The 14935-nt window shown below is 36.6% G+C and overlaps 1 protein-coding gene across 6 annotated transcripts in view; it reads left to right on the forward strand.

The window, feature by feature from the left end:
• rps6kl1 (ribosomal protein S6 kinase-like 1) overlaps positions 1–14935 on the forward strand; it is a 97353-nt gene that overhangs the window by 74573 nt on the left and 7845 nt on the right. For all 6 annotated transcript variants that reach the window (XM_073039228.1, XM_073039229.1, XM_073039226.1 and 3 more), the window contains 2 exons: positions 11174–11256; positions 14149–14244. In XM_073039228.1, the coding sequence (XP_072895329.1) occupies positions 11174–11256; positions 14149–14244 (179 nt within the window). The remainder of the gene's footprint in view (positions 1–11173; positions 11257–14148; positions 14245–14935) is intronic.

Below are 14935 nucleotides of genomic sequence, written 5' to 3' on the forward strand. Positions count from 1 at the left end.
AACATTGTATTTCATTTGCCACTTTCTTGCCCATTCTGATCATCTAAGTCCTTCTGCATCCTACCTGTTTCCTCAGCCCCTCTACCAATCTTCGTATCATCTGCAACTTGGCAACAAAACCATCTATTCCTTCATCTAAATCCTTTATATACAGCATAAAGAGAAATGGTCCCAACACCAACCCCTGCAGAACACCTTTAGTTATTGGCAGCCAATTAGAAAAGGATCCTTTTATTCTGACTCACTGTCTCCAACCAATCAGCCAATACTCTAACCACGTTAGTAATTTACCTGTAATACCATGGGCTCTTAACTTGGTAAGCAGCCTCATCTGGCACCTTGTGAAAGGCCTTCTGAAAGTCCAAATATACAATATTCACTGCATCCCCTTTATCTATTCTACTTGTAATCTCCTCAAAGAATCCAACAGGTTCCAGGCAGGATTTTCCCTGAAGGAAACCATGCTGACTTTGTCCTGTCTTCTCCTGTGTCACCAATTACTCCATCACCTCATCTTTAACAATTGACTCCAACATCTTCCCAACCACTGAGGTCAGCTAACTGGTCTATAACTTCCTTTCTGCTGCCTTCCTCCTTTCTTAAAGAGTGGAGTAACATTTGCAATTTTCCAGCCTTCTGGCACCATGCCAGAGTCCAATTTTTTTTGGAGATCATTTCTAATGCCACTCCAATCTCTAATGCTATCTCTTTCAGAACCCTAGAGTGCAGTTCCTCTGGTCCAGGTGACTTGTGTACTTTTAGGTCTTTCAGCTTTTTGAGCACCTTTTCTCTTGTAACAGTAACTGCACCCACTTCTCTTCCTTCACACACAACATTAGGCATACTGCTAGTGTCTTCCACAGTGAAGATTGACACAAAATACTCATTTAGTTCATCAGCCATCCCCTTGACTACCATTATTATTTCTCCTGCCTCATTTTCCAGTGGTCCTAAATCCACTCATTACTCTTTTATTTTTAACATACTGGAAAAAACTGTTACTATCCACTTTGATATTATTTGCTAGCTTACTTTCATACTTCCTCTTTTCCCTTCTAATCGTTTTTTTTAGTTGCTACCTGTAGAGTTTTAAAAACTTTGCAATCCTCTATCTTCCCACTAATTTTTGCTTTGTTGTACGCTCTTCCTTTTGCTTTTACAATAGCTTTGTCTTCCCTTGTCAGACATGGTTGTACTATTTTACCATTTGAGTATTTCTTCATTTTTGGACTACACATGTCCTGCAGCTTCCTCATTTTTCCCAGAAACGCATGCCATTGCTGCTCTGCTGACATCCCTGCCAGCAGCTCCTTCCAATTTACTTTGGCCAACTCTCCTCTCTCATACCACTGTAAAAATCCCTTACTCCACAAATTCTGCTACATCAGACTTTACTTTCTCCCTATCACATTTCAAGTTGAACACAATCATATTGTGGTCACTGGTTTCCAAGGGTATCTTTTTTTATCTTAAGCTCCCTAACTGCCTCTGATTCATTACATAACATCCAATGCAGTATAGCTGATCCCCTAGTAGGCTCAACGACAAACTGCTCTAAAAAGCTATCTCTAAGGTATTTAACAAACACACTCTCTTGAGATCCATTACCAACCTGATTTCCCAATTGACCTGCATGTTAAAATCTCCCATGACTACCATAACGTTGCCCTTTTGACTCACCTTTTCTGTTTCCTGTTGTAACCTGTGGTCCACCTCCCAGCCACTGTTGGGAAGCCTGTATATAACTGCCATCAACATCCTTTTACCCTTGCAGTTTCTTAACTCAATCCACAAGGATTCAACATCTTCCAATCCTTTGTCACATCTTTCTACTGATTTGATTCTTTACCTGTAGTGCCACACCACCCCCTCTACCTACCTTCCTATCCCTCCGATATAACATATAACTTTGGACATTCAGTTCCCAACTACAAACATCCTTCAGCCACGATTCAGTGATGGTCACAACATCATACCTGGCAATCTGTAATACTGCAACAAGATCATCCACCTTATTTCTTATACTATGCGCATTTAGATACAACACCTTGAGTACTATATTTGCTGTCCTTTCTGACTGCATCCCTAATGACTTGATACTCAGCCTGTTGGCTGCAACTAAGTTCCATCGCCTGCCTGCCCTTCCTAACAATCTGATGGCACGCTATCTTTAGTTTTTTTACCAAACTGCCTGACATGAAGACAAGTAGGCAGGAAAACTGGAGAATTTGGATTGAGATTCCTAATTCATTTGCAAAAAATGTGGAGAGAGAAACTTTTGCTATAGATTCTGACTGGTGTCCATTTGTTGGCATCTAAGAGAATGTATCATGATGTTTGGCTAAATCACACTTCTGTGGGCAGTTTCCATTGATAAAATACTTTAGGGGTATTGTTTTAATATTACTCTAATATTTCAAGAGGAACTACAGGTTACGCAAAATTGACCTTCAGATCTAATGTAGGTAAACATCTGTACAGAATCATACTTGGTAGTTCATTCACTTGCTACTAAATTCCACTGCCTGATCCTTTCCCTGGCTCATTCTCTCTCTCATTTTCTTTTTCTTTCTCTCTCTCTCTCACTCTGTCATATGAAAATATAAAATATGTATGTGTGTGTGTATGTGTGAGAAACTGTAAATAAACATCAAAATTGTCAGTATACAGGTGAATCATTGATGTACATTCACAGATATGCAAAAGTAAGCAAGAAACTTGAGGTAATAAAATGTCAGATATTACAATTTCAATTTCATCACCGATTATTTGATCAAAATTCAGGCTGCTGTTCAGTGCTATATGCTGCAGTAAGTGCTGCATTTGCTTTGGATAAAGTGTTAAACTATGGCTGTATTCAGATAAACCTTGAAAATTCAATGGCATGATATGAAATACGACAAGAATGGCTACCATATCTTCTGAAATTGATTTGGAGGGGAAAATCTTGTGCACCATCTTACTCTGGGATTCCTGGGCTTAATTATTTTTGAAGTGGCATGTCTGACAAACATTAACCCACTAAGATCCCCCAAAGTAAACCAAATATGATTTTAATCTTGAGGATTTAATTCAGATGCCAGAAGGTTTCTCTAAAGCTTTTCAAGTGCCATGACATCTCTTAAATCCATTTGAAAGTGCTACCTCCATTTTCAGACTCTAGGTAGGCCCCTCTTCCCTGTAAGGAGAGTGTGGTAATGTTAGAAATAGATATGCAGCTAAAAGCATCCGATAATTATTGCATTTTGGATCAAGGAGTTAGGGGCTCCAAAAAAACAAATTCTTCAAGTGGAGAAGTGAAAATAAGATCTGAAGCCCCTTTTTACTGGACATTTCTAGAAACATGGCTCAATAGCCCTTCGCTAACAGCCATTGGACTCAATAATGAGGAAACCACCTTTCTCAAACTCCATACATCTGGGGTCAGTATGACTTGGGTCCCACCAAAACCAGGAAGTTGGTATGTTTCACCCACCCAAACCCCAGTCTATGTAAATACTGCTCCCATGCAATTGACCATTGGCAACAAATAACAGATCTAACGATAACAATAACTGCGTACAATTATAAAGAAAGTATTAGTAGGAAAGAAAAGAAGGGCCCATTACAGTTAACCCAGTCCAAATGTGCACACGAAGTTGTCTTTAATTTGCACACTGGACCCTCGGTCTGTGCGAAAGCACACACTGCCTTAAGAATGTCACTCGAAATCCATCTCGAATAAATGGGCTCCCCCACAGGAGTATTGGTCCTTCCTCCTTGAAGCCATTCATCTGCACAAAGCACCTGTGTAACAGGTACGCCTCCTTAGCCATCTTCCCTCCTGTCTTCTCCCAGCTTCCACCAAAAGACCTCAACTCACACCAGTGACCGTCACAAAAATCTCTCCGCTACCTCTCCCAATCTCACCATCCCAATTGAATGATGCTACATTCCTAAGTATGAACATCACAACCCTGTATCTTTAGCTCAGACTGCTCTTATAGAACTACTAAAATACCTATAGCATAGCAGTAAAAACCAGGGCATTACAGATCTTTTTATTTCAGCAACATATATCAAGGATAGAAATTCCAGCAGAGCACTTGTATTCACTGAGCCAGCCTGGATTATGGGCAACAAGCTGCTTGAACCAATAAATTTTCTGATTTGCTGAAGTCATAGACAGGAAGTCATTTGGGAGTTTAAACAAATATGAGGTTGGTTAATTGGCAGAAAGTGAAGAATGCTCAAAGGATTAATGTCAGGATTTGGAAATGATAAAGAATATGGGAATTCTTTCTTTCTTTTTCAATCTTTTTATTATTATTAATATCAACAAAATAAAATTGATACATAGATAATGGGATTACAAACATACACAGTTCAACTGAACATGCAAGAATACATAAGCAATGATTACAGTATAAATGAGTATTCCCAAATCATGGATGATACAATATACAGATAAACAAGGCAAACCTAGGTATAACATAATATATATTTAAAAAAACAGAAAAAAGAAAAAGAAAAAAAATTATGCAAAAAAAACTAATCTAATAATCTAACTAATAAGAAAAAAAACAAAAAAAAGAAGAGAAAGAAAAAATGGAAAAAAAAGGGCTGTTTGTAATATCTCACAAAAATACAAAATCATCAGTGTCGTCAACTCCGATCCTCTCAACATATATAAAATCGAAACTGGAAAAACAAATAGGCTTGGAACAGAGTCATGTTACATCATATGAAAATATTGAATAAATGGTCTCCATACCTTTTCAAATTTAATAGAAGTATCAAATACACCACTTCTAATTTTTTCTAAATTTAGACATAACATAGTTTGAGAAAACCAATGAAATACGGTAGGATTAATTTCTTTCCAATTCAACAAAATAGATCTTCTAGCCATTAATGTAAGAAATGCAATCATTCGACAAGCAGAAGAGGATAAATGGAGTGAGTCCATCATTAGTAAACCAAAAATTGCAGTAATAGGATGAGGTTGTAAATCAATGTTCAATACCGCAGAAATAATATCAAAAATATCTTTCCAATATTTTTTCAAAAGCGGACACGACCAGAACATATGAGTTAAAGACGCTATCTCAGAATGACATCTGTCACAAATAGGATTTATATAGGAATAAAAACGAGCCAATTTATCCTTGGACATATGAGCCCTGTGCACAACTTTAAACTGTATTAATGAATGTTTAGCACATATAGATGATGTATTAACTAATTGAAGAATTTTATCCCAATTCTCAATAGGGATAGTAAGGTTAAGTTCTCTTTCCCAATCATTTTTAGTCTTATAAAAGGGCTCTGAACGTATCTTCATAATTATATTGTAAAGTTTTGATATTAGCCCTTTCTGAAAAGGATTTAGTTCAAACAAATTCTCCAAAATACCTGAAGACACAAAATTTGGAAAAGTAGGAAGTACAGTATTTAAGAAATTCCTAATCTGTAAATATCTAAAAAAATGAAATCTAGGCAAATTATATTTATTAGATAATTGCTCAAAAGACATAAAACAATTATCCAAAAATAAATCGGAAAATCATAGTAATCCTTTAGTCTTCCAAGCTGAATAAGCTTGGTCTATAATAGAAGGATTTAAAAAAAAGCAATTGGATACAATAGGAATATTTAAAACAAACTGAGTCAACCCAAAAAATTTCCGAAATTGAAACCATATACGTAAAGTATGTTTAACTACCGGGTTGTCAATTCGTTTCGGCAATTTAGAAAGAGCAAAGGGAAGAGAAGTCCCCAAAATAGAACCCAATGCAAATCCTTGTACAGATTTAATTTCCAGGTTCACCCAACGAGGGCTAAAAGATATATCCCAATCCTTTAACCAACATATCAAATATCGGATATTAAATGCCCAATAATAAAATCTAAAATTAGGCAATGCCAATCCACCTTCCCTCCTTGCCTTCTGTAAATATATTTTACCTAACCTAGGATTTTTATTCTGCCATATATATGAGGAAATTTTCAAATCAACATTAGCAAAAAAAGATTTCGGAATAAAAATTGGTACCGCATGAAATATATATAAAAACTTGGGTAAAATAACCATCTTAATAGCATTATTCCGACCTATCAGAGATAAAGATAGTGGTGACCACTTAGTAAACAAACATTTAATCTGATCGATTAAGGGTAAAAAATTAACCTTAAATAAGTCTTTATAGTTTTTTGTGATTTTAATCCCTAAGTAAATAAAAGAGTCATTAACTAATTTAAAAGGTAAATTTCCATAAATTGGAACCTGTCTATTTAAAGGAAACAATTCACTCTTATTAAGATTTAATTTATACCCGGAAAAATCACTAAATTGAGCCAACAATGATAAAACTGCAGGAATGGATTTCTCAGGATTGGAAATAAATAATAATAAATCATCTGCATACAAAGATAACTTATGAATATCTGTCCCACGATTAATGCCAAAAATGTTCTGTGATTCTCTGATAGCAATTACCAAGGTTTCTAAACCAATATCAAATAATAATGGACTAAGAGGACAGCCTTGTCTAGTACCCTGAAATAAACGAAAAAAGGGAGATTTTTGATTGTTAGTAAGCACCGAGGCTACTGGAGTATGATATATCAGTTTAATCCAGGAAATGAATGTCGGACTAAAATTAAACTTCTCAAGCACATTAAATAAGTATGGCCATTCAACTCTATCAAATGCTTTCTCCGCATCTAATGAAATGACACATTCTGAAGTGCTATGTGAAGGAGTATAAACAATATTCAATAATCTCCTAACATTGAAAAAAGAATAGCAATTTTTAATAAAACCGGTTTGATCTTCCGAAATAATTTGGGGTAATACCTTCTCCAGCCTGGATGCCAGTAACTTGGAAAAGATCTTGGAATCTACATTCAATAAAGATATTGGTCTATAGGATGCAGAGTCAGTAGGGTCTTTATCTTTCTTCAATATTAAAGAAATGGAAGCTCTATAAAAAGATTGTGGCAAAATGCCCAATCTAATTGCTTCTTCAAAAACCCTGCATAACCAAGGAGAAAGAGTAGCGGGAAAACATTAAAAAAATTCTACTGTATACCCATCTGGACCTGTTGCTTTCCCAGAATTCATAGAGGAAATAACCCCTTTAATTTCTGCATCCGTAATAGGAGTTTCTAATATTGAAAGATCATCTGATGATAATTTTGGAAAATTCAATTTCCCAAGAAAATCACACATGGTATTACGATCATGAGGGAATTCAGAATGATACAGGGAGGTATAAAAATCTTGAAATGATTTATTTATCTCATCATGGTTAACTGTCAGATCCCCATTCTGCTGACGGATCTTAGTAATTTGACGTTTAACCAAAGCATTCTTCAATTGACTAGCTAACAGTTTACCCAATTTATCACTATGTATATAAAAATCAGATCTGGTTTTCATTAATTGATTTTCAATCGAAGATGTAGGTAATAAACTATGTTCCGTTTGAAGTTCAACCCTTTGTTTGTAAAGCTCCTGACTAGGAGTAATCGAATATTTCTTGTCAATCTCTTTAATTTTATCAACCAATAAAAGAGTTTCCTTCTTAATGCGTTTTCTCAGACCAACAGAGTAGGAGATAATCTGTCCACGTATATATGCTTTAAAAGTGTCCCAAAGTGTTCCGCAAGAAATATCCTCCGTGGAATTAGTTGAAAAGAAGAAATCGATCTGTTCCTTCATAAATTTAATAAAATCCGGATCTTGCAGTAAGGTAGAATCAAATCGCCATTGTCTAGCACTAGAAGCTGTATCCGTAAATTTAATAGAAAGTTTTAATGGAGCATGGTCAGAGATGGCTATAATATCATAATTACAACCAATTACCGATGGAATAAAACAAGAGTCAATAAAAAAGTAATCAATTCTCGAGTAGGAATGATAAACATGTGAGAAAAATGAAAACTCTTTGTCCTTAGAATGCCGAAATCTCCAAATATCGAAATTCCATTATCAGTCAAAAAAGAGTTAATACAAGTGGCCGACTTATTAGGTAAAGTCTGAGTAGATATAGATTTGTCCATCAAAGGATTTAAACAACAATTAAAGTCACCACCCATTATTAACTTATATTCATTTAGATTAGGTAGAGAAGTAAATAAGGACTTTAAAAAATCGGGACAATCCACATTTGGAGCATAAACATTAACCATAGCAACCTTTTTGTTAAAAAGTAAGCCAGTAATTAACAAAAATCTACCATTCGGATCCGAAAAGATGATATGTTGGACAAATGCAATAGAGGAGTCAATAAAAATTGAAACTCCCTTTACTTTGGCATTCGAATTCGAATGATACTGTTGACCCCTCCAAAACCTAAAAAAGCAATAATTGTCCTCTTTCCTCACATGAGTTTCTTGTACAAAAATAACATGAGCATTAAGTCTTTGGAATACTTTGGAAAATCTTTTTCCATTTAATCGGATGGTTTAAGCCATTAGTATTTCAAGAGACAAAATTAATGGTCTGAGCCATATTCCTAAATCAACCCTTTGGTATATAAAGGGTTAACCAAATTATGAACTCATGCACCCGGAAGAGGAACAAAAATAAGGGGCGGACCCGGAAGTGACGACATCGCGGACAATCAGCCCAAATGAAAAAACTAAAAAAAACTAATGTAAGAAACATAAGATTTAGAAAAAGAGCTCCCACCCCCCACCCAAGAGGGAAAAAAAAGACCACCCCATAGGCTGGGAAAAATGAAAGATGAAACTAAATCTACCCCCATATCAGCAGAAGACAACTCCGTATATAAAGGATAATAAAAAAAGATCCACCCAAACTCTAAAAAAAATAATCACTATACTAAAGCCAAACTTCTTAATATAATTGGTAGTTAAAAAAAAACAAAAAATATAATCACTAGTAACTTATAAATCGGGTTAAAACCCAAACAAACCCAAACAAATTTAAACTGTGATAAGAGATGCATTATAGGAAGAAGACGAGAGAAAAAAAAATGGCGAAATCAAAACAAAAGCCAAAAATATTTTAGAGAAGAAACCACCATCTTCGTAAAAAAAAAAATTCACCTTCGAAGGATTAATAATAATGACCAAAGATAAAGTACAGTGGTTGAAGTAAGTTGAATAAAAAGATTAGTATGTCGAAAAAAAACTTTAACTAGAGTATAAAATATAGAGTAAACCTACACCAATAGCCTGAAACAAAATCTGGTTTTGGAAATAAAAACCATCTTGCACGATCAAAATCACTCATTTATTAGAGATGAGAATCCGTAGCAGTAGGGAAGTTCTCATTCAGAAAGCTTCTCGCTTCAGATGTAGAAAAAAAAAACACGCCATGGTGCATTTGGAGGCGAAATTCTGAGCTTCGCAGGGTATAAGAGCACAGGTTTTAGATTTTTCTCATAACATTCGGACATCAGAGGTTTAAAAAGAAGCCTTGCCTTCATTACTTCTGGACTAAAATCTTGTACTAATCGAAAATTGTGATCTTGAAATTTGACCATCCCTAACAAGCCGAGCCACATGAATAAGTTGCTCTTTAACATGCACATAGTGAAATCAGACAATTACAACCGGTGGTTTAGCTGAAGCACTTGGCGATCGAGTAACGGAGGACTGTCTGGGAATACAGAAGGGAATGCATCCTTTAAAAGTTGAGCAAAGTACTTCGAGGGGTCCCCTTGTTCAATACCTTCCGGGAGTCCAAGTATGCGTAGGTTCTGTCTTCTGGACCGATTCTCAAAGTTGACACTCTTGGCATTAAGTGTTTCCACCTGTTTAATCGTCGAAAGTAAGTTTTGCTGCAGTTTTTCAATTATCAAGTCTCGCTTCCGAGCGTCTTCTTGCAGAGTTGCGATTAGAACTTGCTGCTGGTTAACTACTGAATCCGTCTTATCCATATAATCTTGAAAAGCCTTTATATCTTGTTTAAAAATTTGTCGTTGTTCTTCAAATTTTTGATTTAAAACCTCCAATAACATTTCATAAGTCAATTCAGTGCGCTTAGGATCAGTCTTTTTCTTCTTCCCGTTCCCGTTAGGATCCTTCCCAGGTTCTCGCCCTTTAGATCTAAGAGCCATTTCTGTATTCATTTCTTCAAAAATTCACAATAAACTCTTAAAGCGAAGTCCAAAAAAGTAGCAAGAATCTTTTGGTGTAGGTAAAAATAAGTTAAATAAGGGTGATCATAGGTTAAAAAAAGTAAAGGTTATGGAGCGAATCTGAAACAGTGCTCACTCCATGAGCGTCTCCTGCTGACCCCCAGAATATGGGAATTCAATGAGGTTTTCCAAAGTACAGAGCTAAATCAACTATTAAGTGTTAAGAGCACAGCAAGCAGAAGTGAATTTGCTGTACAATAATGTCAGTGGAGACAAAGGTGAATCAATCAAACTGAAGCATGGTGGGGGAAAAATATGTCGAAGTCTTGGGAAACTAAACATTTGGAGTGCCCAGCAAAAGGCAAACTCCACCACTTTCACAGGTTCAATTTGGGATAAGCAATAATTACTGTCTTTCCTTAAATCTGTAAAAGTCAACATTTTTCAAAAAAAAGTCAACAAATATCAGACTGTTGAATTTGATCAGCAAGTTGTAATAAAGCAAATTGAAGGATGTTTTGTTTGCAAGTCTGTAAGGAGGCTGCATCTTGAATACTTTGTTTAGTTTTGGACTCTTAAGAAATGGGGCTGTTTGATACTGGAGGTACTGCAGAGGTCAGCTGGGAGGCTGTTCCTTCATCATTGAGTTACTGAGTGAATGGTACAATCGGTAGAAGAATAAAGCATACTTGATCTCGGAGCAGGACAAGGCAATACAGACATGAAAAGTACTATCTATCTATCTTGCTAATCCTGCCAAGTATTTCCAGCATCTTTTGTTTTTGTTCAACACAGATTCAAACTAGTTGGTTAATTGTGGAGGTCCTAAATCTCAGTGAACCAAAATTATAACAGACCTCAAAACAGAGAGTTGAAGATAAAATGTCAGACACTTAAGGACGTAACAGTGGGAAAGTGGGATAGTCAACATCCTGATTAGATAGCCGACGACATTCTTCCCAGCCAAGTATTCGTTCCAGTGAAGATGAGCTGAAAGAAGAATTCTCCAAAAACTAAAATTGTAATGTAGCTTTCTTTTGCTCTATGATTCTAATTTCTAAACAATTTGATTTTGGCAGAAGTCGGTGGGGTTGGAGAAGTAACAGAGGCCTGTGACTGGTGGAGTCTTGGCGCATTGTTATTCGAGCTTCTAACTGGGATGGTAAGGTTTTCATTGATGTCTTAACTTTTGTAAACATCTGCTTTATTAATTTGAAAGAAAATTACTTTAATGTCAGTAATATCTCTCTTAATGCATCCCAAAGAACTTTACTTCTGAAATGCCGTTTTCTGGAGGAAATGGAGCAGCTGATTTATGCACAGTGTAATCTGCTTTTGTGATGTTCATTGAGCAACAGATGTTAACCAAGGCACATAGTCTTCAGTGTCATGGAATCTGAAAGAGCAGACAATATCTCTGAGACAACAGCTCTGTCAATTCAACTCTTCCTCAACCCACAGTCAGGTTAGATTTTTGTTTGTACATTTCAGGAGTGGGCCTTAAATCCATAATCTTTTGACTCCAAGGTGAGTCAGAGAAAGATTCAGCATAGAAATCAGCTCTTCAGCCCAAGTCAGGGAAGAACATCAACCACCAATTTTCATTTGACATTAATTCCTTTTCTTTTGTAATCCCAATCCCTATTAAACCACTCACCTGCACTCAATGGGCAATTTATCATTGCAAATTAACCTGCAAACCTGTAGATCGTTCAGCTGCGTAAGGAAATGGGAGCACCCAGGGGAAGCACATGTGGTCAATGTGCAAATTCCACACTGAGAGCACAAGGACAGGACTGAAACCTGGTGTTTGGTTTGGTGAGGTTGTGAAGCTATGAGCTATACCACTCTATTGCACAAAGGATCCCAACAACTGGACTACATCCATTTATATGGATAGATGTATTGATGAGGATAAATTATTACATGAGGTTGAGGCATTTGGTACAATTTCTGTTTAGCTGGTGAGGTATTTAATTCTGAAGTGGAACAAAAATTAAACCAACTGCTTCATGAGTTTTAACTGTCTCTCTCCCATTTATAATTTTCTGTTTTCTTTGGTGTCTTGGGCCTACAGCATCTCCATCGGAGGACAACTTTTACCTAAAATGTTAATTCATTCTTTAAATGCTTGGGGGTTATTTTCAATATTTTTCTACTTCCATTTCAGATTTAAATAGCTTTTCTTAAGTATATTTGTGGATATTAAAGGGTATTTGATCACAGTCATACAGGCATTTCTTTCACTCCTTCACTTGGGGATATATGCAGGTGTTTGAATTTTGGTTAGTCACTACAAACAGATGCACATTGTGTGTGTGTATATATCCATCCATACATACATACACAGTACTTTTGATATATGTAATGATTATAGGGGTGGTGAGTGCTATTGCTGAACACCCACCCCCTGCTTGATAGATGCTTCTGTTGTCATTCCTCTGCTCCTTCCACCCTAATGCCAAACCCTCCAGACTACTGTTGTAACAGATTATTCCAGTATTTTCATTCCTTCTGTATCTTGAGTTCATTCAAATTGTCCATCCTATCCTGACATCAGTGCTTACTTTGTTCTTTACTAATTAAATTCAGTTTCCCTGTTCGATCACAATATCTACTATTCCTGATTATATTTTATTTACTTGTTAAAATGTATTTTATTTGGAGATCTTCCAGTACAAAGAGCTGCACTGCCCAGCAACCCACCTATTTAACAATAGCCTAATCACAGAGCAATTTACAATTATCAATTAATCTACTGACCGGTACGTCTTGGGCTATGGAAGGAAACTGGAACATCAAGTGAAGAACGTTACAAGCTCCTTATCCATAGTGCTGGAATTGAAACCCCATTCCAGAAACACCTTGAGCTGTAATAGTGTCGCACTAACCATTTCCTTAATTCTTTAACAGCTAAGATATCCAAGATCCGTTTTCTGATACTCCTTGGTTTCTTTCATCTTCTACATATTCAAGTGCCACTTATAGAGAGTGTGATCCTATTCATCCCTAATCTGCTGGGCTTTGTATCTTGTTAGTATTTAATCAGCATGTTTTGATCTACTTATATGCACTTGACCAATAGCCAAAGTTTATGATCATTTGATCACAGTTAGAAATGGTTGTAAAGTTGAGGGCCGTGGGCCCAAAGACCCGAGATCTTTGCGATCTTCGGGCACAGAGCTCGTAAAATGTGACAAAACGGACTTTTTAACATCGTAAACCAGCAGATTGTTATGTCTCCTGCTCGCTGTAAAATTGGGGGACATCTCCCTCTCCCTTATTTTATATAGAGAGAGAGAGAGAGAGAGAAAGAACCTGTGGTTTGTCGAATTCCAGATGAAATGTGATATAGTTTTTGGGATAACTGCAAATCTGTGTCTTTGCAATCGCCTAGCTCACGCTTATGCTTGTGGGTGCACTTTTTCTTGCTGGGGGAGGAGGGGGATCGTTGCTTGGTGCTGCTTTTGCGCAGGGGGGTGAGCTGGGGGGGGAGGAATTAGGGGTTCTCACGTTTAACTGTTGTTCATTCTTTGGGGCCTTCTCTGTTTTCATGGATGCTTGTGAAGAAAAAGCATTTCAGGATGTATATTGTAAACATTTCTCTGACATTAAATTGGATCTTTGAACTTTGCAACCTTTGAAGGTTGATGATGAGCCTTGAAATACCCAACAAAGTAACCATTAAACAGCCACATCTTCCCACAATCTTGGAAGGGATTCATTAATTCAATACACATTTGTTTTCTACGCTGAAACCAATTCCTATCCATTCACTGACATGGAATGTTGCTAAAGGTCTTTAGAAGTCTTTATGCAAGTAGGTCCTAACCATCTAATTGAATAAGAAAGCAATGTTCATCACTCATGAAGGTGGCAGAATTTGTCATTGAAACATCAGTTATAATCGATACCTATACCTATCTGGAAGCCTGAGAGGAGTTTATTCATCAAAAAATTAGTCTGGAATGAGTTAATAAAATCAAGTTATCATGCACTTGACTTGTGTGTTCCTCACTGTTAAATGTTTGTGTTCTATCTTTCCATAACCCAGACCCTGTCCCAGTGCTATCCGTCCAGAATCCATCCTCATACCCAGCTTCGGCTCCCAGAGTATCTCAGTCCTGCAGCTGTGTCACTTCTGCAACAGGTGAGAATACGCAGTAACAGTTCGTGCCATGTGCTTCCAGACTTCATCTCTGGAAAATCCAATATCTACACCAGGCAAGGTGATCAAGGGTAACCACGTTTCAGTGTCACTCATTGTAACTTAACCTAGAGTGACAGCGTAGTTCATGGAAAAACGAGATATCCACTTCTGTCTGTCCTTCATGACTACTGAAGTATTGTGACATCAAGCTAATAGCAGATGTAGCAAACAATTTGTCCATATCAAGATTCACACAAGCAATAACTTTGATTTGTTTTGGCACCAACTCAAAGAAGAATACTATGTCCTTACATAGTATGAGATGATGTTTCGAGGCCTCCCTAAAAGGACTCTGTTGAGCATTCGTTGACCTAAAGGCAGCTGGTGGCAATGTAGCACACTTCAGTATTGCAATGAAATACCAGTCTGAATTATCTGTTTAGTGTCAGGATTGTGGATAACATAAACCAACAATCTACTGACTCGCACAGTTGTTCTTTTGATACACTCTAGAGAAGCAGTGAAAAAAATCAAATATATTTTTGGCCTTTTCCACTTTAAACTGTACACTTATTACTCAATGCCTTGGATTTGGCAATCAGAATCAGGTTTATAATCTGTCTTAAATGGGTAAAATGCTGTTTTGTGGCAGCAGTAATACAAGACAAAATTAATATAAATTACAAAAATA

The sequence above is a fragment of the Hemitrygon akajei genome, chromosome 3, assembly GCF_048418815.1.
Source record: "Hemitrygon akajei chromosome 3, sHemAka1.3, whole genome shotgun sequence".
In the NCBI taxonomy this organism is placed as follows: Eukaryota; Metazoa; Chordata; class Chondrichthyes; order Myliobatiformes; family Dasyatidae; genus Hemitrygon; species Hemitrygon akajei.